This window comes from Lepidochelys kempii, chromosome 5, assembly GCF_965140265.1.
Source record: "Lepidochelys kempii isolate rLepKem1 chromosome 5, rLepKem1.hap2, whole genome shotgun sequence".
Taxonomy (NCBI): Eukaryota; Metazoa; Chordata; order Testudines; family Cheloniidae; genus Lepidochelys; species Lepidochelys kempii.
The window spans coordinates 90495102-90522142 of record NC_133260.1 but is presented as its reverse complement, the minus strand read 5'-3'; the positions used below and the strand labels follow the sequence as shown (position 1 = coordinate 90522142).

Genomic DNA, 27041 nt, shown 5'->3' with positions numbered 1-27041 from the left:
TCCCTTTTTAGTAACAATAGGGAAATTTAACAAAATTGGTTAATCCTTCCGGCAACAATATATTGTAAGTTCTTATATTTTGACTTTCCTAAGAAGTCATATTTATATGCTTTTAAAGAGACATGCCCCCACTTGAAAAATGTCTGAAAATGTTGTGCCTGTTGTTGCAGGTAACCACTAGATTATGAGAGTGGAGAGATGAGAGGGAGAAAAAACTGCTTCTGTTTACTCTGTGCATTTGACAGTCCTTTGTGTGTAGCTAGTTCCGCTATGATGCTGATGGTCACTTGCACTTCCCCTGTCATGTTGTGGTATGGTAACCGTACTCATGCCTAGAGTTCCCTGACCTCTGCAAGAGAGCATTATACTCATAGCTGCAGCAGCAGTTTTGAAACTGCAGGCAAGGCAGGCAGGTGTGTGGGGAGGAAGGAAAGGGTGGGCACCAGCATGTTTGGTGTTTCTCTTGGGGCCCACCAACTCTACCCTGATAGAAAGACATTTATAAGCCTCAGAAGGGGAACAGAAAACCTTATTTAAAAAAAATAAGATAGGCACACAAAGGATGCTCTATCAGACTAATTATTGTTTAATTTAATTCGTTTCAAAAAATCAAGTTGACCGTATCCCTTTGTTTTTGTCTTTCTGCTCTAACTGTGTATTACAGGAAAAAAAGCAAGTAGAAAATCTTCCATCAGAACTATATCCTTTCAGTGGGTCTCTGTTAAAAGGAGCTCTCTTTTGCATTATGTATATTTTTCTTTGGTTAACGGAATATACTGTATATTTATCAGAACTATTTATTATCTCTAATGCACTAAGCAATGCAATATACAGTAAAATTAAAACAGTGGCAGTGAATGTGAGAGCTCCATTCTTTCTGTAAAAATGTCTTATGCTTCAGTAAAATTTGTTCAGTTCATACATAAATCTTTCTTTTAAGCAATGTTAATTTTATATGGATGCCAGTTTCCTTGTGACACAAACATTCCTTTTTATTCAGAATGGTCTAGCAACAGTATAATTTTTCCTGATGGCAGAGGATTTTGGGTCTGAGAGTGAAAATAAATCCCCTCTGTTCCCCTTTCCCTCTATCCTGGTGCACACATCTTATTCCTGGGCCTTCATCTGTCTTCAGCTAATTTTAAAGAGCAAGATTTGTCCTAATTGTTTAGTAGAATGTGATCATGAAAAGATCCTTTATATTGTTAGCTAAGCTTCTGGTCATCATTTCTTTAACAAGTCATGTGATCTATTGAAAGATAGTATAGTCTATTGAAAGACTACATTTGATAGACAGTAGCTGCACATAGATCTCCTAAAGGTCCAGGAGCTGTTAGACCCCTCTCATTCTCTTGCACTTGCTGGGAATGTCATTGTCAACACTTACCTCTCTGGCCAGCATGTCTTTACACCACAGAACACTTTTTTTTTAAAAACCTTTGATCAGCAACTCAGTAAATGATTAACATCTACTTCAGTTTCCTTTGTGGTCACAATAAAATTCCTGGAGGAGTTTCAATTCAATATCCCTTAAAATACTTTAGTGTAAGGAGAGGAAAGATGGTGTCTGCTGTGAAATGCTCCACTGGACTTAAAATAAAAACAAGCAAACAGAAACCTAGTACAAGGCTCAAGTGTAATAGTAAATTGTTTCAAAAGGAGGGAGGTAAATGAAAAGCTGCATCTCTTGGTACTATGGACCCCTGCATCTTGTCTGACTATTCGATCTTGTCTGTAATACTGAACCTATAGGCACCCTGTACATATTAATGACCTGAAAGATTAAGGTGTGCTGATTTTTCAGCTCACATAAAACTAAGAGAATCAAACAAAAGAAAGAGGAGAGTGAGCCCAGAGTGAAGGGGAGATAATGGTAAGCATCGCTTGAAAAGTATTGGCCATGTTTAGAAAACCCTCCAATATGTGGGGAAGGGAAGAATTAATGGTCAATAATAAATATATAAGCAGGGTATTATTCTGTGTAAATGGAGAGGCTGGGGTGCATTTCTCCCTTTAAAGACTCTAGGTACACTGGCTGGTGTAGGATTTACGGATAAGGATTTTTTTCATACCTATCTTTAAAAATATATGTGAAGTCAAAGACTTATTTGGAGAAGATTCCACACATATTACAGCTTCCATTCTTTGTTGCAATGAATGAGGGGCCGAGCTATGGAAATTGCTGAGGATCTAATTACATTTTGAGCTGCATATTAGTAGCATCCATGTAAGTCAAATCAAGAATTATTTTTTCTGCTGTGGGAGGCAGATTGAAATAATCTGCTGTGTAAAGTTGTGTGTTTGGATACCTGTGCCAGGCACAAGCCTCAGTGAGTGAGGGTTTGGTTTTCAGTTGGTTTACAAAAGAGATTGGATTTGCATAGTGCCATTCATTACTGTAAGTGGCATTCTTCAAGTGTGACGCTTTTAAGGATTATTAAAATTGTGGAGATTAAATTGTAGCAAGAAAGATCATTAACTGTTACTAGCTGGTGGCAGACTTGTTAAATAAATAAATGGGAAGCCAATGATTTTTCCTGGAGTATTGATTAAATATCGACAGTGACAAGACTCTTTTTACCACCAAGCAGCCCCTGCTGAGTTTAAAGCTGTATTGTGGTGGCACCTGTTAGTACTGCTGTAGCTTTGGGGATTGGGCCCTGTTTGTCCTCCCCATTTTTTGTGGGGGTGGGGAAGAGAGAAGGGATGTTCTGACTGTCGTTTCAAATCTCGTCCCACAGAAAATTAATGCAAACTGCTAAACTAAATTATTATTTTCATATTAATGAACTATTTATATTACTACTTATGTTGGGTGGCAGTTATTTAATAGTTAGCTATAACTTCATTTAAATGGAGTTGATACTGCCATTTGGGGTCGAGTGTTTATTATCGATATTTCTGCATTTTAAACAAAATACATGCTATGCCTGTGCAGCAAGTAAATTTTTCTTCATGTGTTTCCTCCCTCCCAGGCACCTACATTTCATAGTGTGAATTAACAGGCACAACAGAAGGAAGTTGAGGCTAACTCTACACATCCTGATTCTTGGACTGTCCTTGCTTACGTTATGTGTGTATTGTAAAGCCCACCTCCCTTCTGACTTTTGGAAATGAATTCAATGGAATCTGTGAGTGCTCAGGCCATTAATGCTAGATTTACATAGTGTGTTTCTTGTTTAATTTTTGGGGAAAGGTTGAGACCTCCATCCCTGTCAGATTAAATAATGCAGAGTCCTCCTCCTCTTGTCGGATTTCCTTTTGGGAGCAACTCCTCAGCAGATCACTGAAATAAATGGTCAGTTATTCAGGCAGTTCAACTCCATAAACTCTTCTTTACTGAATTTTTAATTAATTTTTTAAGAGCTGTAGCAAAAAGAATGGGTGTGAAGGGAGCATTGGATAGGATTAAAGGCCTTGGCTGCTGCACAGCTCAGCCACCAAGGTATATTTTTTTTTTCCTTTTTACATCAAGGAAGAATAAAGGTAATTGGAGGGGGGTGGAGGATTAAACCAGTGTTAGTCTCTCCTTTCTCTTTTCAAAACACACACTACTCTGGCAGAGCCAAAATGTAGTGTTCAACAGAGGTTGCAGAGGTTAGACACAAATACCCCAAGAGCAGAGCATAAGGGACGCTGTCTATGTGAAATGTAGTTAATGGCCTTACAGACAAACGTACCTTTTCATCCGTCATACTCCTCCTTGAGACCCACTGTACTGAGATGCTTACAAGTAACTTAGCCAGCCATTAATGGCCAAGTAAAGGTGCAGCTGGGTGGTGAGTGTATATGTGCATGCGTACACATTTATATAAATACTGCAAAAAATGCAGCTAACGAGATGGCACAGGTGGGGAGGGAGCATGAGAAGGGAAAAGAACTAAAGCGGACCTTTATAAGATTCATGTTAATTGTCTGGATTACTCTGCTTGTTTATATCCTTCTCCCCCAACCATAGTTGGTTTATGTTTTATAGAGCACATTTTGGATTCTACTATAATAAGTCAGTTTCGTAGGATAAGTTAAATGTAGCTTCTGCCTCTGGGCCAACTACCAATTTTTATATAGTTAACAAGGACTAACTATAACCATATAGCACACTTTCAAACACAGCTGCCCTCAGTCTCTACGAGGTGTAAATTACATTTCACAGTGTGTGTTTCCACTTTCTCTAACACAAGGCATTGTTAGTATTGCACTGAATCCCACCTCACGCGTAGCATTTCTTATAACAGAAATGTAGCATCTCACAAGCAGCAAGGACTAAATCTTGCTTTTTTTTCGGGAGATTTGATCATAATCGTAATTCAGACTTGCTGAAATTTTCTGAATTTTCATACTTTTTAAAATAAGAATTTAATTTAACCATTTAGTGGGGGAGGAAGAAGCCATTTTCTAACCATCATGATGGAAGTAAAAGGAAGGGAGCTGTGAGTGACTGGTGCTGCCTGAAGTGGTGCTACTGGCCTTATCTAGAAGGGCTGCAGATCTTCTGTGTTCCATGTTTGCACAAGGAGCACTTATAGTCAGTGTAAATGCCAAACTCAATTTCTAAGCAAATTTGACATCTTTTGCTGATACACTTTACTGTATTAGATTTCCTGTTATCCTCCCCTGACACTGACCAACCCTGATTTGTTTCCCATGAATATAAGAAGCTGTCATAGTACACCCCAAAAACTGAACCAGTGATCAAATGATGTATGGCCTGGAGACTCCTAATGTGGGTGGACAGAGGGCTCTTGTCATCTTCCATTTTGAGACAACTATGATGACCTCTTAGGCTTCCTTGATATACACAGCACTCCTCTCCAATCCAGCCAAAGTGATCTTTCTTGACTGTTTCAGACCACATTACTCCACTGATTTCCCTTTTCCCAATGTATCAAGTTTAAACTGCTCGTATGTGCCTTGAAAAGTCGTGCACAATTCCTACATCTTTGATGTCTTTTCTCTGCACATTTGTCCTCTCCTTTTGTACTTTACCAGCTATATTAGTCTCAACATACCATTCATTTCGTACTCTCCATTACTTTCTTCTTTCCTTATCCATTTAGCCTCTTGTGTGAAAGTGCACCACCCTCCTCATTCACAACTTTCCTAAAGCCCCATTTGGTCTATGAGACTCACAAATTATAAAAGGTGGAGATGTACGGGAGGGGAGTGTCAAATATTTTTTAACCTTCCTCGCCGTCTTGTGATATGTCTTGTCTTTGTCCAGCACCTAGATTATAAGATCTCTTCGGGCAGGAACTGTCATGATATGTGCATTTTGTAGAGTGCCAAGCTCATTTTGGTGTTTAACAAATAGTTAGTAGTAGACTGTTCAATATTTTTAGTTTTAGGAAGCTGATGATGCCAGAGCTGTTTTCTCTGGAAGCTGATAGACTGCTGTTACCTCGCTACACAAGGTGATCACATTGCGACTATAAACTTTGGACCATTAGTGTAAAAGGACACATTACAGTGAATTACTGTATCAATATTTAAATTACTGTTTTCTAGTGATTTTAATTGTCTTAGATATGTAAATGAAACTGTGAAGGGCAAATTCACTTATCTTTACATAATTGTTAGTCATTTGGTTTTTTTTTTTACACTATTATGAAGGAACATTGTTGCATTTAACAGGTGAAATGAGATGCTGTTAAGACAATTACAGTGGATCTTTAATGGAGAAAAGAATAATAAGTAAAAGTAATACATATCTTTTTACTTCTGAGATGCCTCTAAAGATCAGTTCACTGTTCTCTTAGAGGTTTCACAATAATTGCATTGTTAAGAGGTTTTCTCTTAGGACTACAGGGCATGAAAGGATCTTTGCATATTTTTTGGGGGGAGGGAGGATATTTAATGGGGATTTTTGACCTGGGGCTGGAGGGGGGAGAGTCTAACTTCACAGAGATGAGAATGCAATCTGGCATCCTGTATCTCGATTTAATAAAGCAACAATTTTAATACAGTCTTTTTTACAAGATCCAGAAGGCTGGTTTCTAATGCAACCCCACCAGTAATATAAACCTTCCCAGCAGAAATACTTCTGTCGTAAAGTAGCACACCCTGTCCACATGCTACCCTTTTTTTAAAAATGCATGGGAACAACTAAATATAACAATTACAGGTAGTTATGTAATTAAAGACTATATAAAAATGCACAAGAGCAGAATTAGGATTACATGGGCAACCTTAATATTTGGTATTTCCTGTCTTTTGAGTGCTTGACTCTACATTCTTTTCAGTTTTCCTTCTTACACAGAATGCAGGAAGGAAGTAATCCTGACATGGATGAGACAAGAGAAAAAGTCTCTGAACTATTTTGCTTTTTATGACTCCATTAACTCAACCACAGAAGGATTATTTTTCATTTTAGATAATCTGTTTACTGCCATGGTCTCAAGTATAAAAATCAAATTCTAGGGCTTCATGTACAGTTCCCAAAATGACGATATGCATCCACTAGAGCTAATTCAGTTTAAATTAATGTCACTTTTGTATCTTAAAACATAAAAATAATCTGATTTTTCTGTACTTAGAAGTGCCTGGGCGTGGCACAAATAGAATAGAATTGTTGAGCAAGATATATTGTGTTCATGGTGAAAGACCTCTTCTTGGATACACCACAGATGTTATCTTCCTCTTTCATGTCCAGCTGGAGTGGCTTATGCTCAGAAAATTATTACACTGAATAATTGTACTAGATGCTGACAAGCAAAAACTAGTGATTTCCTTAAAGTAGCTTCCTGTTTGTTTTCCCCAAATAGTTTTTTAGTGATTAGCATGTGCTTGATTGGTCCTCAGAAAAATAAGAGATTTTTTTTCTAGCATTGATTGAATGCTAGAAAACGTGAGCAGCATTTTGATTCCCGATTAACTATTTTTTTCTTGTTGTCAAGTAGCTTGTACTCAAACAGCCACTTATTTATTCATGCCCTCTATCTCTGCCCTGTAGGAAAGTATTACTAACTTTAAAATGGATAAATACATACTGAAAATTTGACAAGTAGTGAAAGCATATCTGCATTGAGGTCTTCCTGCTTATGATCACTGTCTTCAGAATTCCATCCACCTTATACAGCTGTAGATGGCTATGCTGATCACATCCAGTTTGAGTATTGTGCATTTTGCCTGTTCTTTGTTGTATGTAATTGAATATTTACACTGGCTAATTGAGGCATGGAGGTGCTCAACAGTGTATAGTATATCAGGATCCCTGTCAAAGCATAGAAGATATTAGGAATGATGGGTAGCATTTCTTTCTTTACTATACAGACTTACTGCTGTAACATGATTCTTCTTCAGCAATTGCAGGTCTAAATTATACATCTTTAAGCAAACTTCCATATTAGCGTTAACTTGATGCATATGAAAGAAATAGTACTTGAGAAGGATTGTACAATGAGAAGCCACACATTAAAAACACATTGTATATAGAATAATGTTCCATTCTTTTTGCTACCACTATGTTTAATCATCTTTCTGTGTGTGCTTTCTCTTGATTCTGTTTTGCCCTTACTTAATATTCATGTACAGTCTGTGTGCCCCCCGCCTCCGCCAAGGTGCTGGATTCCACATGTAGGTTTTGAGCCCTTACCACTCTTCTTGGTTCAGGGGAATTCTGATTTTGAGTTCTAGTTTGGGCCGTTAAGCCTGGCTAAACTACTGAAATTTGGTACTTTACTTCCACAGGTCATATGGAGAAAAAAGGAGCTTAGATTCTATACTGGTAAACTCGATAGGTAGATCTGAAAAGGAAATACACTTAGAGAAAAGAGCCATGTTGTTTGGGGTTTTTTAAAGAGTCCTGTAGTATCTGCATGGATGCTTAAGATCTGGGTTTTTTTTAATAACTGCCTTTAGAGAAGCCTGTGTCTTTTTATTATGTTAATTGTAACTCTTATCCATTTTACTAAGGGTTTATCTACATTTGAAATGCTATAGCTGCAGCTGCGCGGATGTAGTGCTTCAATGTAGGCACTGCCTATGCCGACAGGAGGGGATTCTCCCATCGGCACAGATGCTTCACCTTCCCTAGAGGCAGTAGCTAGGTCAACAGAAGAATTCTTCCATTGACCTATGGGTGTCTACACCAGGGGCTAGGCTGGCTTAACCTATGGGGTTTTTCATACTCCTGAGCAATGTATCTGGGTCTACCTAACTTTTTAGTGTTGATAAGGCCTTAGTTGATCATAAGAGTTAATCTTTCAAGCATAATACACAATGAAGCAGTCTACTATAAGTTCAACTGACTCGCCCCTATCAGATTTCTGTACTGCCCTGAGAAGTCTTACATAGTTGTCATTTCACGTCACAATGAATCCATTTAATTTCAACTGTAGGTGTCCTTATAAGCACCTACGCTTTCTCTTTAGCACCATTGTGAAGTGCTGAAATAAACAGGATGGTTCAGTTGTACAGCTTTTTTTTTTTAACTTAAAACTGAACTGTATCAACTAACTACTACTTCCCCTTTCTTGCTTCTCCCTTTTGTGGTATTCTAGATATGGTTCTGTGGTGAGTTAGCAAGAAGAGTCTTGAATTAATAAAGGTGAACAGTCATAGCGTCAGACAGTCACTGAGCTATAAGCTAAATTATCAGTATTTCGACGTTAAAATTTGCTGTCAGTCAGGCACACTTTGCACTTCTGTTGTATGTGCTGTGGAGGGATACTAAAAGTTTGAAAAAGTGCCTGCTTTAGAACAACAAATCCTGTATAGTGACAAAAGATTATAGAAGTATCTATGATGGAGGGGTAACTGAAAACTCCAGAGCTGCTCTTGTAACAACCTAATATCCATAGTTGCTACCTAGTAGAGTTGTGAACCTGTATTTCTATCAGTATTTCTGCACAGAGCCCCATTGAAGTCAATGCAGAGTAATAGCAAAATTGGGGCTTTAGACTCTAAATGATTTGGGGCAGGGATTGTCATTAACGTCGTATAGATTCCAGTGCAATGGGGTCCCCAATCCTGATCTGGGCCTTCTGGTGCCATTGCCATACAACTAATAATAGTGACTGATAAGTCTACTTTGGAGACAGTCAATTCTCTCTCTTTGGGATATACATAGCACCTAATTCAAATTTTTATCTAAACAGCTTTTAAGGTAGTTTGTACATGGGCTCCCTGCTTGGAGTGCTGTTCAGTACCCAGTCTAGCTCCTCCTAGAACAGGAACATTCTAAATGGGTTATTGGACTGGTAGTTTGTGGTCTTTTGCCCAGCAAATGTTCTTCAGGGATTTTATCTTTTCCTGCCACCAAACACCAAAGCAGGCCATTTATACCTTTTGGAGGTAATTTCTGGTCTGGAGTGGGTAGACAGACACAAAAAAGGCTATGGGGGAATTTTGGGATGGCATTGAGTGATCTGTGAACTTTCAAATGGCCTGTAGCTGCGTCCAGACAGGAAGCAATAACTCGTGTCAGCAGCACTCGATCTTAAATCTATGTCCTCTGACTAGTCAGGTAGCTCAAGGTTAAAGCACCACTACGCTCAAGCTAGAGATATTGGTGTGTGAATGAGAGTCAGGTTGGGAGAAATGTTTTAGTTATGACTGTGCAGTGAAGACTTACCCTAAAGCAGTGTCTACTAGAGGAAGGAGCAAAGGGTTGAATGTAGGGAGGTGTGGAGAGTTGTTTTGTCTGTTTCCCCATGTAAAATGGGGATAAGAACTCTCCCCTCACAGTAGAGTTAATCTCATTAGTGTTTGAAGTTATGGTGATGAGCACCCTACGTAAGGAAATGTATAATTTCATGGTCAGTGGAGAGTTTTGATGATGTACACTAACAGCAGGGGCACACTCAGGTGAGGGTAAAAAAACTATTGAACTGTGGTTTTCTATACTATCGATCTTTTCTTAGGTAGTTATAGTCCCCATTACTGTAGTATGTGAACACTTCAAAATCTTAAATATATTTTGCTTTTCAACACCCCTGTGAGAGGTAGGGAAGTACCATTATCCCCATTTTTCAGATAGTCTCTCTCTGTTTCAGTTACCTAAATGACTTGCCCAGCATCACACAGGAAGTTTGTGATGGAGCAGGGAATTGAACCTGTCTCCCCCAAGCTACCACTTTAAACACTAAATCTTGAGGATTTCCTGAGGACCATCTGTTCTCTATGCTGAATGAGATAGTGTGTGATCAATACAATTAACGAATATCAAAATGCATACATACAAGGGGGATGAATTAAGGTTGCATGGACAACCTAAATTCTGGCAGAATTTTGCAGTTTTGACTGCACTTCTGACAACTGAATATCCATTGTTGGCTTTTTAGGGGTGAAAGGGACCCCAGGATATAAGTGCCCACAAGCAGAAAATATGTTAAAAGACATGCAAGAGGACATGAAGGTTGTTTTATGAGAGGTCTCTGCAAAGGAAAACAGATCTAGTAAAGCTCAGTTGAAAGGTTCAGGATTCAGACAGCCTCAACATCCAATGGGAAGGGAGATTGGGATTATTAAAGACACAATTCTGGGATAAAAAAATCAAGCTCTGCAAAAAGAAGCTAATGTATTTCTTGTCTTCAGCAATTAATCTTGACTTTTTTCAGGATTCACTAATGTTTTTCTTGCTATTTTTCGATTCAGCTAATGAGCTCCAAAAACCAGACCAATTGTTCCTTCACTTTAATCCCAAGGTAACCTTTCTTGGCAGTATGTCCAGTCACATCATTCTTGTTCTGTGCAGGCTGCTCCTTCATAATAATTCACTTTAGCCATGCCACACATGGTTATTCATCCAAGCCATACTCCCAGTATGACATCTCTGGCAATTCTGTGAAAGCAGCAGTACCACACTTTTTTAAATACTTAAAAAGGAATAAATACTATTTCTTTAATCAGGAAAAATAGCTTGCTCTGGCAGTGTAGGTTGGAATATGTGGCTTTTGCAGATACTAGTGTTTGTTACTGATAAAGTATTAGTACTAAACTCCAGGGTAAGCTAGATATTACTGTTGTCTGATGATAAGGATTAGTGAGCTTTCTGCTTCCTTATTCATTGCCTTCAATGAGAATCTTTGCCTCAGTAAAGACCACAGCATCAGGTGACTGAGTTCTGGTTGTAGAACTGTAGCTCCTTTATAACAGCACTCTGGTGTCTGTGGGTGACAGGCAGGTTTCATTGCCCTTAGTAGAGGAGAGAGAAGCTATTTCAAAAAATAAAATTGTAGATTGGCTTAGTAGTATCAAAGCTCGAACTAGTGCTATTGTGGGCTTCTGTGAAAATAGTTGGGTAGAATAAGGGATTTATGTGGATGAAAGAGGGAGCAGGTCCAGTCAGTTTGTAAAGCATGCCAGAAATCCATGTCATTCTTTCCTTTCTCAGACAGTCAAACCTGCTCTGTTAGTTTTGGTGTGGCAGGAAAGAAGTCCATGACCTCTGTCTCTCTTCACATGTGCACTTCCAAAATGCTATAGATGTAAACCAGTGTTGAGTTTCACTGATCCATACTAAATTGAAAACCTGTGTTTCAGGATAGGTTATGCCCCAGGTCAGTTGGGGGCAAATGCTAGCTACTCTTACCAGCATTCTTAAAATAATAAAATCCAAAATTGTGTTAACATTTTTCTGGAGAACTGAAATGGAATTTAATTTAGAGAAACCTGGAGAGCCATATGTAGTTTCTTAAACACAGAATTCCTGGAAACTCCTTGGCAAATATATGAACTTGACAGTTGTATTTTGTCACTGTTTTAAATGGATGCAATTTCTTATTGCACTTAAAGAGGGCTGAACTTGGCACAGAGGCAGATGGATAACATAAAAGTTACAGAAGTGCTTGCCAAAATCCTGCTGCACAAAGAACAGAAAGCAGGAGGAGGATGTGAAAAGGAGAACAGAGAGTTTCTATCAACGTTAGCTATGCAGCAACCCCAATTGATTGATCCTTTTGTCAATGCCGCAGATTGATGGTGTATCATGTGGTCACCCTTCTGCCACTCAGCAGTTAGGTTAAATTATTTTTTTTTAAACGCATTTCAAGTCCTCTTCAACTATCTATATACAGGGCACACAACAGCATCTACAACAGTTGAATTGTGTATGTTTAACTCTTTGAGTAAGTATAGCTTTTGTCCTTTTTAATCGTAAAAACTAAATATTAATTTAGACTTTAACTACCCTTTTCCAGAACAAATGTTTTGTTTCAGTTCATGCTTTTAACCTGCACGTGCTAGGAACCAACCAGCTCATAACACAGCTCATAGTCACACGGGTAATTTTTCTGTTTAAGTGTGCTAGTCGCCTAACTTCTTTCTACACTTTTGGGGCTTTCTTGTTAAATAAAATATACTGTATAGGTATCTATGCCAATGCTCTGATTATCCAGGATCAAAATGTATGTTACTCAGTAATTAGGAACTTTGACCATGCTGTTCCTTTAAGTGAATTTGGTGCATGTTAAGGGAAGAAAACGCTGGCATCAGGAAGTTGAAATGCTGTTTAATTCCAGAATTGATACATCACTGCCAAAGTTTTTTCCTTACACAGAACCTTGATGATGTGCCTGACCCTTTCACTGAAGGGAAAATCTTGGAAAGTGAGAGAATAATTTAGTTCCAGTCCAGGCGTTAATATCTATGGCGCTGCATATAATGGGAAAAGAGGATTTGGAGACAGGTGTCAAAGGTTCAGAAGAGATCCAATTGAGAATGTACGTTCATGATTCAGATCCTGTGTTAGTAATGTACTTAAGAACATCCCTAACTTGAAGACTTTAATGGGATAACTTAAGTGCTTAAAGTTGAACATGTGTTCATCAGTCAGGGAGGAGTAAAAAGGAACAGAGCAGAGCTGGTAGAGGGAAGAATGAATATGTAGTGGTGTGGATTCTGGAATTTCTCTAAGGAGATTCTGTGGCCTAGATGCAAGGTTCAAAGAAGCAGATGTGAAGGTAAGCCAAAGGATTCTTGAGAAAAGGGTGAAGTTGAAGACCACGGAGCCCTCAGAGAGGGCAGCGATTAGTGAGAGAAGTGGTCAAAAGTGAATAGTCATTGATTTCAGTAGATCAGAAATTACTAAAATAATTCAAGATAAGACCTTTTGCCTTTATTGAAGACTACAGAAAGAAGAGGGCAGTGGAGGGAGAGAATGAGCATGATACAGTAGAACAGAGGTCGGCAACCTTTTAGAAGTGGTGTGCGGAGTCTCCATTTATTCACTTTAATTTAAGGTTTCGCATGCCAATAATACATTTTAACATTTTTTAGACAGTCTCTCTCTATAAGTCTATACGTTATATAACTAAACTCTTGTTGTATGTAAACAAGGTTTTCAAAATGTTTAAGAAGCTTCATTTAAAATTAAATTAAAATGCTGATCTTACGCCGCCGGCCCACTCAGCCCATTGCCAGCCTGAGCAGGGCCTGCGGCCGGGACCCTTGCTGGCAAGGGGCCAGCAGCCAGAACCCCAGACCGGCAGTGGGCTGAGTAGGACCAGCGGCTGGGACCCCAGAAGGGCAGTGGGCTGAACGGCTCAGCCCGCTGCCACTCAGCCCGCTGTCGGTCTGGGGTTCCGTCCGCCGGCTCCTGCCAGCCAGGGTCACAGCTGCCAGCCCTGCTCAACCCGCTGCCGGTCTGGAGTCCCGCCCTGTCCACACAGAGTAGGGTACCTATCTTCTCCCTGGTTCTAGCCATTCTCTTCTTCTCTCTGCACTGAAATGAGGATGGGAGTTGTGTTGAGAACAGGGCTGGGGTGAAGGAGCAGCCTGGGGGTTGGGATGCAGGGTCTGGCCAGGAGCTAGAATGAGGGAGGGGGCTCAGGGTTGGAGCAGGAGGTTTGGGTGTGGAGCACTTACCTGGGAAGCTCCTATTTGGTACAAGGGGTGCAGGTGGGAATGGGGTGTGTGTGTGTGTGTGTGTGTGTGTGTGCAGGAGCTCCCATCTGGTGTGAGGGGTGGGGATGTGTGGGGGGGTGCAAGAGTCAGGGCATTGGGTGGGGGGGCTGGGTATGTATGGGGGGTGCAGGAGTCAGGGCAGGGGGCTAGGGGTGTGTGAGGAGGATGCAGGAGTCAGGGCACGGGGTCGGGGGGGGGCTGGGTATGTGGGGGGTACTGGGATCAGGGCTGGAGTTAGGGGGGGGGTTCTGGGGTGTGGGGCGAGGTGCAGGGGTGAGGGCAGAGGGCTGGGGGTGTGGGCTGGGGTTATGGGGGTGCTCCCAGGCCCCTGCCCTGAGCGGCTCATGGCAGGGGGCTGGAGGGGATGTGCCCTGATTCCACCCACTTCCCCAAGGTCCCTGGAGCAGAGAGTGCGCTGTGGCTCCGCTTTTACCTCTCCCCCTCCATAGCAAGGGCTATCAGATGATTGGCCCCAGGGAGGGAGAGAAGGAGGGGCAGAAACCCAGCATGCTGGGAGAAGAGGCAGGGGAGGGGGAAGCTTGCCTGCCCTGCAAAGAGAGAGCAGGGGACGGAAAAGAGCGGGCCAGGCTGGGCAGGATTTTTAGTGGCACGCTGCTGTCTGCCTGGGTCCGGCAGACATCAGCGTGCCATTAAAAATTGTCTCGCGTGCCATAGGTTGCTGACCCCTGCAGTAGAACTTCAGTGTTACGAACACCTCGGGAATGGAGGTTGTTTGTAACTCTGAAATGTTCGTAACTCTGAACAAAACGTTATGGTTGTTCTTAAAGTTTACAACTGAACATTGACTTAATACAGCTTCAAAACTTTACTGTACAGAAAAAAATGCTTTTAACCATCTTAATTTAAAAGAAACAAGCACAGAAACAGTTTCCTTACGTTGTCGAATCTTTTTTTAAACTTTCCCTAAATTTTTTTGGTTATTTTCATTTAACATAGTATTGTATTGTATTTCCTTTTCTTTTTGTCTCTGCTGCTGCCTGACTGCATACAGTACGGAATGATCTGTTTATCCATAGGAATGCCACAGGCAAAGAGAAAAGGGTTATAAGTAACAAAAACCTAAACGTGTGTCTTACCAAACCATTATCTGTTCCTTGTCTGTTTAGGTGGGATCCATTTATACAGTAATCACTTCTGAGTCTGAGGTTCAGCCTGCATCTCTGCAGACAGTGCTTCTGTCTGTCTGAGATTATGAGCAAAGTTCCTTTGTCTGCTCTGGGACCCTCAACCTGGTCTTAACTGGTTAAGATTGGAAACAGTCTTCCAGCAGTGGATTCCTTGTGTTGTCTATTTTAGCACCAGGCAGCTAAGGTTGTCTACAGTCATCAACTTGGTTCCTGAAACCCAAAGATAATAAAGTATCAGAAGGGTAGCCATGTTAGTCTGGATCTGTAAAAGCGGCAAAGAGTCCTGTGGCACCTTATAGACTAACAGACGTATTGAAGCATAAGCATGCATCCGACGAAGTGGGTATTCACCCACGAAAGCTTATGCTCCAATACGTCTGTTAGTCTATAAGGTTTCACAGGAGTGTCACTTTTAAAGATAACTAAGACTGACTTAACCCTTAATAAGGACAAAATCCATCAAATTCACAGAGAGAGATCCTAAAATATATGTAAATTTATAAAATTAATACAGAAGTTTCCCATGTTCTTCACACTTACTATCTAAATGAACATGCATTTAAGACAACAGCTATTAATATGACACTTTTAGGGGGCTGAAGACTCTTGTCTTGACTTAAAACCAGTCCAAAATCTGCTTCATTCCAGTTGGCTTTTTTAGTTTCTCCTTTTTCTTTTCTTAGTTGTTCATTGGTATTCTAGTAGCCCAACAGGCCCTAAGCAAGACTGGGGTCCCAATTACCCACACAGGAGGAGATGGTACCTGCCCAGAACAGCTTACGGTCTAAATAGACCAACCAGGAAATTGGTGGGAGGGGAAACGGAGACAGAGATGTGAAGTGACTGACCTGAGGTCATACAGCAAATTAGTGTCAGAGCTGAATGGTCTCACTTTCCTATCTTGTATTTAGCTGGTTCCTGATAGTTCTCTCCTCCCACCCTGTCCTCTCAGTTGTGGAAAAGCATCTCCTGTGCCTCATTTGCAGAGTGTGGGACAGAAAGAGGAGAAAAAACAAGAGGTGCGGGAAGTGTAAAAGAGTTTGAGGCATAACAAATTTCTGTTGGTCTTGTTGGCCTCTGCCATCCCCTTGAGCAAGGAGGTGGGATAACCCATCAGTCTGATGCAGCTGAATTATTTTTCTTGAATCAGTTCTTTAGCAATAAATCATTTTACAGAATGTAGTACTGTTATTAATATGATCACTTGTACTGCTGTGTTTTGCCACAGGTGACTGGTGTCTATAATTCCCAGCATATTTCAAATGTGCCATGGAGCAAACACATTAAATCAGTGTCTAAAAAAGAAAAATATTCCCCAGAGAATTAGCTGAAGGAGTTTAGTATGAATGTCTTCATCTTTTAAAGTAATTAGATCAGTATTACATGCTATAATTGTATATAACTTATGTAAGATTCTAAAGTTTTGTGCCGCTTTCTGAATGTGAGGTAATCCATGATTTTTTATTTATTTTTATTTTTTAAACCATGCAGCTGTTTTTTCTGTTAAATTTTGTCTGAAATACATAGGTACCTTAAACAAATTTAGCTTGGCAGATCACAGGAGAGGTTGATGTTTAGGTAATGGGTCCCTTAAATTAAATATAAGTATATGAAGTGGTTGCCTCGCTTATAGAAGAAAAATTGGGTAAAATGTAGATAAGACTAACTGTAGAACTAGAGAACAAAATATATAAATGCACAGGTTCCAATTTTAGTCCTGAGGAAATCTTATTCACAGAGGATGAGCAAAGCTACTCAAGTTGTGGGTAGAGAAGTCCAGCAAGAACACATCACATCCATACTCCACCATCTGTCTGGTTTACAGATCTGATCCCGGAACTGTCTGTTTCAAGGTCGTTAGCATTAAATTGGGACCGACAATCTCAGTAACTGTCTCTGCACCCTACCACATCAGTACCTTTCAGGGATACACTGGCTTGTGTAGTCCAGTTTTGAAATCATGTGGACAAGACATACTCTCTGAGGGACCTAGGTTTCAGGATTTACTACTGTTGGATATCAGGTTGAGCCTGAACCAAGCTAACTTGGGAGCTGAATGTGATTTCTTTTTGTGCAAATCTTTGCCTCACAACTGAGGCATGGTGCTTCCTTTGCCTCATTGTTGTAGAGAGCCTACATTAGCTTTGATCCCTCTGAACTAAACCTCTATAGTAGGGAGGAGTGGACAGGTTTATTTCTTTACAAAACTGTTTTTTCCCTTTAGTTATGTGATGGGTACCTGGATACCATGCCGATGAGCTCATGAGAAATGCTTACCTATTTGCACTTGTACTCAGTAGTCTGCACTGGGTTTCAAGTTTCCAAATGCAATTCAAGGTGTCTATATTGATCAGTAAAGACTGATTTGTATGTTTTGGGTCTTGTCTACTTTAGAAATTAACTCTCTGTCCTCATTTCTTATCCTGAAAATTGAGGTCAGCTGCAGTGCTTGACGTAACAAAGTGTCTGGATTCAAATGTCTGAGGGCTGGCTATAAGATGTTCTAGGATGAGGGGCCTAGGGCTCTAGAACTTGCTTCCACTGTTGATCCAAAAGGCCGAATGCATTGATTTCATGCCATTCTGCAAGGTGCTTAAAAAAACAAAACAAAAACACCTTTGCCAAAGGAGGTGGCTTTGGGAGCGGGGTGTATATGGAACTCCATATACACCACTTGAGCTGGAATCATTCAGTTGGTATTGTTATTTTGTACTGGTTTAGATTTGTGTAGGTGCATCCATTTAAAATCCTCGAGGTGCATTTCATAATCTAAACTTGTTAATTTAATATTGAAATGATGAGTGGCCTTGTAAGCCTTACATGTGGATCACTGAGATGCTATCTGAAATATTCATGTTAAACAACAACAATCCTTGCTGAACTAAGAACTTGTGTCTACTATACTTGCTGTGTGCAAATTGCCTTACTAGGTTATAATCCAGTATTTTTTTTTCTGCATTATCCTCAGACTAACCCCTGGCCCTCCAAATATTTGAATAAAATAAACTTATGTTTAGTGTTGTCTATTCAGTCCATTTACTTTTTCATTAAATTGTTTACATTAAGCCAAAAGCATGAAAAGCATATTAAATATTTGCTTGTATAATCTCTTAAATTTTTTCCTTTACTCTGGGAAATACAACTTTTCTTGATTACTTTTTCTTATATAGAAGATAAATGTTGTTAAACAATTGTTCAAATATTTAAAATGCACAAAAATAACATCCACTCAAAGTTGTGAAGTAAATTTTTAGTAGGGTTGCCAGGTGTCTGGTTTTTGACTGGAATGCCGGGTCAAAAAGGGGCCCTGGCAGCTCTGGTCAGCACTGCTGACAGGACCGTTAAAATCTGGTGAGTGGCACAGGGGGCCTAAGGCATGCTTTCTGCCTGCTGTGGCTACACACGGCTCAGAGGCAGCGGCATGTCCCCCCTCTGGCTCCTACTTGTAGGGGCAGCCAGGGGGCTCTGCATGCTGTCCCCGCCGCAAGTTCCTGTTGGCTGGGAACCGTGGCCAATGGGAACTGAAGGGGCAGCTCCTGTAGAAGGGGCACTGCGCAGAGCTGTCTGGCCACACCTCCGTGAAGGAGCCGGAAGGGGGACATGCCGCTGCTTCCGGGAGTTGCCTGAGGTAAGCGCTACCTGGCGCCTGCACCCCTGACACCCTCCCGCACCCCTGCCCCATGCCTGATCCCCCTTTTCACCCTCCAAACCCCTTGGTCCCAGCCCGGAGCACCCTCCTGCATCCCAAATTCCTCATCCCCTGCCCCAGCCCGGAGCCCCCTCCTGCATGCTGAACCCCTCATTTCTGGCTCCACCCCAGAACCCACACCCACAGCCTGTACCCCCCCACATACCTCAACCTCCTGCTTCAGCTCGGAGCCCCCTCCTGCACCCCAAAACCCTCAGCTCCACTCCCCAGCCTGGAGCCCGGTCCTTTACCCCAAACGCCTCATCCCTGGCCCAACCCCAGAGCCCTCACCCCCTCTCACATCCCAATCCACTGCTTCAGCCTGGAGCCGCCTCCCACACCATGAACTTCTCACTTCTGGCTCCACCCCGGAGCCCGCACCCCCAGTTGGAGCCCACACCCATACCCCCTGAGCCAGCCCGGTGAAAATAAGCAAGTGAGTGAGGGGGCGAGCGAGCAACGGGGGGTGGAGGGAGGGATGGAGTAAGCAGGGCGGGGCCTCAGAGAAGAGTTGTGGCAGGGGCAGGGCCTTGGAGGACGGGTGGGGCAGGAAGGGGGAAAGGGTGTTTGGTTTTGTGTGAGTAGAAAGTTGGCTACTCTATTTTTAGTCACATTTACCAGAAAATCAAATAGGTGAACAACATAAGGAAGTTATAAATAGTCTCCATCTTAAACAAAATCCTGCTAAGAACTATTTTACCCAACTTTTTCCTCTTTCAGATTTGTTTTCATGACAACTTTCCTGTTTTTGTACAGTGAATTTTCTGTAGATCAGCTTAAAGCACCATACACTGAGGCCGAATAACGTTTCAGCATTAAATAGACATACTTGTAACTTTACCAGGAGAGATCTTGTCTTATCCATGCTGAACACATTAGTATGCTGAACTCTGCAGTATTCAGTCTTGAGCTGTGATCTGGAACAAAGCTTTCCTCAAAGGGAAACATTACAGGCTACCGCCTTAGATAAAACAAAGAGGGCTGCACTCTTAATTTTGTTACATAGCAGCCATGGTTGGCAAGTGCTGTGTGTTAACCTTCAGGCAAAGAACACCAGCGAGGTGCAATTGTTACAGGTTTTTCCACTTGAGTTTTGTTTCTTTATATGCTGCACTTTTTATGCGAAATAAGCTTTTAAAAGAAAAGGTAATCTGGTTCTTGTTTATAAAAACTACAATATACCATATATATATAGCATATATATATAGAGAGAGAGAGCTTGTGGGTGTGAGCATGTGTGTAGTATACATATTTTGCCTATAAATAGGAGTAAGAAAGGGGTTTGCTCAGATCTGTTAATTTCTTAAACTCATTATTCTCACATTCCATAAAATAAGGCATGTTCACCTAAAACTTCAGTTTCTTAGGAATTTAATGTTTTTGAATAAGAACATTTTCTTTAGTCATCGCATATATGCAATTGAAATTTGCAGTCACATTATTGGTGCCAAGAATCAGTTATTTTCCTTTTGCATAATGGGCAACACTAGTTAATGAATGTTGTTCAGACTGGCAAAAGTATGTGTAGGTGTGTGCGTGCATGCATTCTTCAACAACATTAAACTTGTAGGAACTATACTGGGGAACCTTTATGTATAGTCCTGTGGGTAGAATAAGTAAACGCACTTGAAAGTGATCAGGCTCTTTTCTTTGCGTTGTAAAGACCGAGAAATAATTCCAGTTTTCCTTTAATATGTGGCCACAGTATACTAAACATAAAGTGCAGGTTTAGCTTTATTTTTGGATCCCATTACTAATTCACTGAGCTGGCCAGTCCCCTGAACTGAATCTACTCGTGTATATTATTCCATTGGAGTGAGTTCAATGTTTTTTTGTTGTTGTTGTTCAATGAAATATGATCTTGATTTGAATCTGTAAATGCATAACACTTTGATACATTGGAATTTGGCAGCACCAGTCACCTCCTTGGTACCAATTCTAAACGTTAATGTGCCAGGAAAGTTGGCTTTGTTATGCAGCCAGCATACTTGATAAAATACATTTGTGATACTCTCCTCAAGGCATCCAGAAACATAAGCCACTGTTTCTCCCTTGCTGAGACAGTGGAGTGCTTTGCTGGGGCTTAAACTGTGTGTCCGCTTCCTGCCACACCAGTCTGTCTGCCTCCCCTACAAACTCCTTGAGACTCTGCCAGTCTGAACCTAGCCTTGCAGGTAACAGTGAACCCCGGTTTGCAAGTTCCCCAGAAACATTACTCTGCAGTATCCAGTCCCTCTCACTGTACACTCCCAGAAATTGTTTGATGCCTCCAAAGAGAAAGTACATGCACCAGACTGTTAAGTCAGTTGAGGACTCCCATTTTAATTCAGTGTAATAGCACTGAAATGGCTTCTGGTAAAACTAAGAATAAGTTTATTAACAAAGAACAGAGATATAAATGGTTACAAACAAAATAAAAACATACTTTCTAGTGTCTAAAACTTAATTCTAACACATTATGTCTTTGCCTAAACAGCTTTCTCAGAGTATCTTCAGCCCTTCCTGTTAGGAGGATCCAGTGTTCACAGAATCAGAGGATGCTGTGCCCTTTGTTTCTTAAGTAATGGATAACTAAAATATCTTTTTGGTCCCCTTATATTTCCCATTGTCTTTGTCTCGAGCCAGGAAGACTTCCTGGGGATGGAAACTCTGTCCCCCAGTGTAATCACGAAGTTGCTACTTATTAGCTTGATTGCTTTATTTACATTGTGGGTAAATGTACTTTCATTGTCTTCTGCCTATAATCAAGCCAGTCATACAGGTAAACCACGTTTCTTTGTCTAGTGCTGACTTGATTTATACACTGCCTCCAAAACACATTAATAACATATTTCCAGCACACATACATAACTCTTTATATAGAGCTCGTACATACATCATGCAATAATGTTCGTGACCAGCATGTCACCAGTTTTTATATTGTACTTTACATGACACACTTTTATAGTACAATAATATTGTATACAGTCAGTTGATTCAGTTGCTTGTTCTTTGGGATTCGGACCCTGATGGTCACAACATTAAAAACAAAAAACATTACTTATAGATTTACATATAAGAAAGGAAAGAATAGAAAATATTCGGTGGGGGAGAGTGACTGGAAAGCATCTATTACATTCCTGTTTCTCTTTCCTTCAGAATCCCATGTGTCTGTTCCTCTTGAAATGTTTTCATATACAGTAAAACCCAATTTAAAGACTTTTTTGGAAGGCTCCACATAATACCACTTCTATCTTAATTACTAGCCCCTGAAAACTGTTATATATTCTCTTCCTGTCTCGCTCTAACAAAGAATTTTATATGCTATCTATCCTCACCTAGGCTTCTCTGGGTTTTTGAGGAAAATATGAAAATAAGAGATTTGGGGAAAAAAAACACTTTTTGAGCAAGCTTAATAAACATCTACTGAGATTCTGTAGTAGCCGAATTAAATCACAGAAAGTAGCACCACAGGCCTTCTGCCCAGCTTGATATGCACAAGGAGTACTGCTCTAAAGTTACTCCTGGGAAAGTTTTGTATGAGGGATTATAAGTATTTAATTGAAACACACAATATAATGCTCTTATAACTATTTAAACAAAGAAACCCTGACCTCATTAGGTATAGGAGAAAATCACAGTCTAAGAAAAATCTCACAATTTTGAGTCTCGGCAACTTCTATTGCATTCTGCAATCTTGACTTCAAATGGAATTGCATCTGCTTATACCAGCAGGCAGTTTAGCCTGTAGATGCTCTTACAGTATTCTCAGTCACTCTGCCTGTTGTCTTCTCTTCTCTTCTTTCTTATATGTAAATATATATTAGGAATAGTTTTTGTTCTTAATGTATTCTATCAAATATATTGGTTGTGTAACAAAATCAAATTAACTGGCTGTGAACTTCGCTGGAACATGAGCATGTGGAATTGAGAGTCTTGGAAACTAGGACTGATTTTGTTTTCATATTAAAACATTTAAGTACTTTCAGTAGGAGCAAGATGGAGAATTCTAGATAACTTTGGTTTAAAATGAGAAGGAGGTGAAGGATGAACATCTCTCAAAGAGAATCTGGGAAATAGAACAAAACCAAAAATACTTATTTGGTAAAACCTTTTAGTTTGAGAGTCATAAATTCTTTGTCTAAACTTTAGCTATTTTTAAGATATTAGCCGGTCATTTAAAATGAAATATTGGGTAAATTTCTATCACAAAATAACAGAAATATTTTAGATAGTCTGATACATTGGAGTTTGTTCAGATCATTCCTGAAAACACAAAGTACTTGAGGGGGAAAAAATTCTATTTTGCCTCATACTGTAGAAAGAAGGTGAAAGTTATTGGCTCAGGGCTCTCTTCTTTCAGTAACTAATCCTGCACACAAACCAATATACTCAAAATAAAGTACCTGAAAAGTTTATAAGCCCAGTTTAAGATGCTGTCAAATTGTTACCGCTGCATGCAACCCTAAATTGCATCTTTGTGTTTTGATTTGTATTGTTACCGTCTTGCACTGAAAGCTCTAATGTTCCTTTCCACCTGCCCTTAGGTTTTTCTTGGCCTTGCTGCTTTTCCAAGAAACTATTTCCTGCTGATATCTGCTTTTCTGACTAGTTTTTTTCCCCAAAAAATGTATTGGATTGCATTTTTCAGATTAAGTCTAATTGTATTTCCTGTATGTATTTCTAAAATCTCAAGATAATTTCTCTGGCTTTACTGGTGCTTGCCACTCCTTCTAATTTAGTATGGTGTTCAGATTTAATTAAATCTTTGATTACTTGCTCTTTTAGATTATTAATGAAGAGATTGACTAAGTCTAGTCCTAATCGTGTCTGTGGCCCCTTCACTGCCACCTGCCCCACATCCCCACTCAGAATCATACATTAGCATTTATTATTGCTTTTTTGTGAATACCCCTTCACACAGTTTTCACTACTTGTGACATATCAAAGTCAATTTCTATTTCTCTGGGTTTCGTGATGCCACCCATCACTGTAGTATTGGAGTATTATTTTTAAAAAATGGTCAAGAAATATCATGAAACATCCTATCCTAAAAAAATTCAGTATCATGTGTAAGCCTAATTTTTCTTTGTACTCCTCTGCACTGCCTCTCCCTCACTTACTTCTGTCATGCTATGGAGGGAGGCTTTGTTAGCCATTGTGCTCCTATGGGTGGGTGTGTTGCTGAAGCAAGTGTATACGTGCAACCCTGATTTTTTTTTCTCCCTGTGTTCAGATGCTTGCAGCTCTTTTCCTACCCTTACCTTTCCTGTGAATAGGCACTGTTGCTGTAGTTCATAGAGTAGTCAACTGAATGTTTTGCAACTATTCTGATCACTGCTGCTTAGAGTGGCTGCAGATTGTTAAAATATAAACTCCCTAACCATGGATACAGAATGAAACTATATCATCCACCTGATATGCTCCATAAAGAAAAGGAGTACTTGTGGCACCTTAGAGACTAACCAATTTATTAGAGCATAAGCTTTCGTGAGCTACAGCTCACTTCATCAGATGCATATCGTGGAAACTGCAGCAGACTTTATATATACACAGAGAATATGAACCAATACCTCCTCCCACCCCACTGTCCTGCTGGTAATAGCTTATCTAAAGTGATCATCAGGTGGGCCATTTCCAGCACAAATCCAGGTTTTCTCACCCTCCACCCCCCCCACACAAATTCACTCTCCTGCTGGTGATAGCCCATCTAAAGTGACAACTCTTTGGATGGGCTATCACCAGCAGGAGAGTGAATTTGTGTGGGGGGGTGGAGGGTGAGAAAACCTGGATTTGTGCTGGAAATGGCCCACCTGATGATCACTTTAGATAAGCTATTACCAGCAGGACAGTGGGATGGGAGGAGGTATTGGTTCATATTCTCTGTGTATATATAAAGTCTGCTGCAGTTTCCACGATATGCATCTGATGAAGTGAGCTGTAGCTCACGAAAGCTTATGCTCTAATAAATTGGTTAGTCTCTAAGGTGCCACAAGTACTCCTTTTCTTTTTGCGAATACAGACTAACACGGCTGTTACTCTGAAACCTGATATGCTCCATCTATTTCAGCACTTGAAGTGTGAACCCAGTTTTTGCACTGATGACTGTTTTTTGTTTTGGCTGTACCATCAGTAATTACAAATTTTAAAAAATTGGTCCTTACTACCCAAGATACAATCCAACATCTTTCAGATTCTGGTGCCCAAAAACATTGCTTTTCAGTTTCTTTACCCTCTCCTTTCAAAATTCTCTGATACACTGAGAACTTGAAATTAAAAAAGGCCTATTGACATTCTCTTAATGACTGTGTCATTGAATCAAACAGTAGAGAAAGAGAGCATGAAAGCTCAAAAATGTTAAGGATTGTTGCCAGTACTTCTTGCAACTGCCTCATAGAGACTGAACAAATGTGTTGGGTTAATTCCATGTCCAGTCATATATTTTATTTGGTTACAGAGTTTAAAATAGAATGGAACAGGAGTACTTGTGGCACCTTAGAGACTAACAAATTTATTTGACAATAAGCTTTCGTGGGCTACAGTTTGTAGCTTATGCTCAAATAAATTTGTTAGTCTTTAAGGTGCCACAAGTACTCCTGTTCTTTTTGCGGATACAGATGAACACGGCTGCTACTCTGAAACGTGTCCTTAAAACAGAATGGGTTTTCATTTAATAATGTCTGTTTTTCCCCTGAAATGTCCTCTGGAAAAGGATTTATTTGCATATGCAGATAGTGGTCTTCTGACAACATAGCAAGTCCTGCTATCTTGCCACTTGTTTCCCCTTCTGTCAAGGTTTGCATAGGTATGGTTGTTTTTTTTCCTTCACAGGCAAATGCTAGCATTATTAAAGCTGCTTCTCAGTTAGAAGGGACTAACTTAGTTTAAATATATTATTTATTTATTTATTTATTTTATTTTGGGACAGAGATGTGATTGTAGTCTTTTGAATATGGTACTGAGTGTCTGAAACTCCATTGGCACCAGTTAATGCTCAAATAGCATGGCAAGATAGTACACTATTCATTATAGTTTACCAGCTCTAACCATATTGATAGTGGCTCATCCTGTTTCCAACTAAATGGGGTGACGGTGGGAATTTGTGTAAATGATTCCACAACTATTTTAATGCAAATGACATATGTCACACTTCAGGGCAACTGCACCTGTATTTCCCCTTCAGAGTCCAGTAAGGGCACCCACTCTTGGCTTCCATCTTCTCAGCAGTCACTTTTTGGCTTGAGATTCACATCTTTCTCCCTCGCAAATGGGGTTTTTCCAGGCTGCTCAATTCCCTTCCTACACTGCAAGTTCCCCAGCAAGTCAGACTGCTTAAGCTTTGCTTTCTCCTCAGAGGCTATAAACAGTGTAATTGCCACAGTTAGAAGTTATCACATAGTCCTTTCTAAGCAAGCACATATATTAAGGTGAAAGCATTACAGAAAACAACATTAAAAACAATAAAAGAACCTACGCACATGCTAATGAGCTTACCAAAGATCATCCCCAACTCCAACTAGGCTTCTGGCAGGTGATCAGTCTTTCAGGCCCCACCAAGGGGCTTGTCTGTGGTTACAAATTCATAACAGTTGTGAACTCAGAACAAGCACGCCTATGAACCTGTGAGTTCCTCCTTTATACAGTTTGGACCTTTGATCTAGGGACCCTAAGAACCAGTAATCAGGAGACAATCATCTTCTCCTCAGGGTATAGCTACAAAGGCCTCGGTTTTTGCCTGATTAGAGGCAAGAGGTGCACAGATTTGCATTCACCTTCCCCTAGATATTTCCCAGAAATATTGTATTGTCCCAAAAGTTCATTCTTGTCTGCCACATTGTTCAATATAGTCCTTTGATCATCCAGGCCCACATAATAATAACTTTTGTGTATAATATGGTGGACTCCAAAGATACTTGACTTAATTTAATAAGATCTCCCAAAGATATTTCAGGAAATGGCTCTCTGTCACAACATATGCACGAGAGGGTTTCTCTTGTGTTCCTCACATGGTATACTGTATATTTTGCAAGACCTGTGAATGCATGTGATAGCCCAACAGTGTGCGCAAAGCACAACCCTAAAAAGAACAGTGCACGAGCCTTACTGTAAAGCAGGAGAAGGAGGTCATTGTTATATCCATGTTGACACTATTGCTAGCACTGTAAATGAAGGATGGGGAGGGTAGGGATGAATGCGTACTGAGCCCACAGTCCTTTACAGTTTCTGCAGAAACCTTGTCTGTCTTTTGGACATGTTTTCCCAAATTCTGACTGTATGCTGACCCCAAACCATAACTTTATGGTTCTAAATGTCTGAGGAAGCCCTGACATCTTTCATGCCAAGAAGTCAGAATGGATGATGATAGTGGTAATTGACGGAGGTAA

At 40.3% G+C, this 27041-nt stretch overlaps 1 protein-coding gene across 9 annotated transcripts in view; it reads left to right on the top strand.

The window, feature by feature from the left end:
• DAPK1 (death associated protein kinase 1) overlaps positions 1-27041 on the top strand; it is a 123541-nt gene that overhangs the window by 14185 nt on the left and 82315 nt on the right. For 2 of the 9 annotated variants that reach the window (XM_073344996.1, XM_073344990.1), the window contains exon 1: positions 10847-12659. The exons of 4 other annotated variants lie outside the window; for them this stretch is intronic. In XM_073344996.1, the coding sequence (XP_073201097.1) occupies positions 12586-12659 (74 nt within the window). In that variant the 5' untranslated portion in view covers positions 10847-12585. Of the gene's footprint in view, positions 1-10839; positions 12660-27041 lie in introns of those variants that run through there. 3 more of the 9 variants (XM_073344997.1, XR_012159054.1, XM_073344998.1) reach the window with 3 other exon arrangements.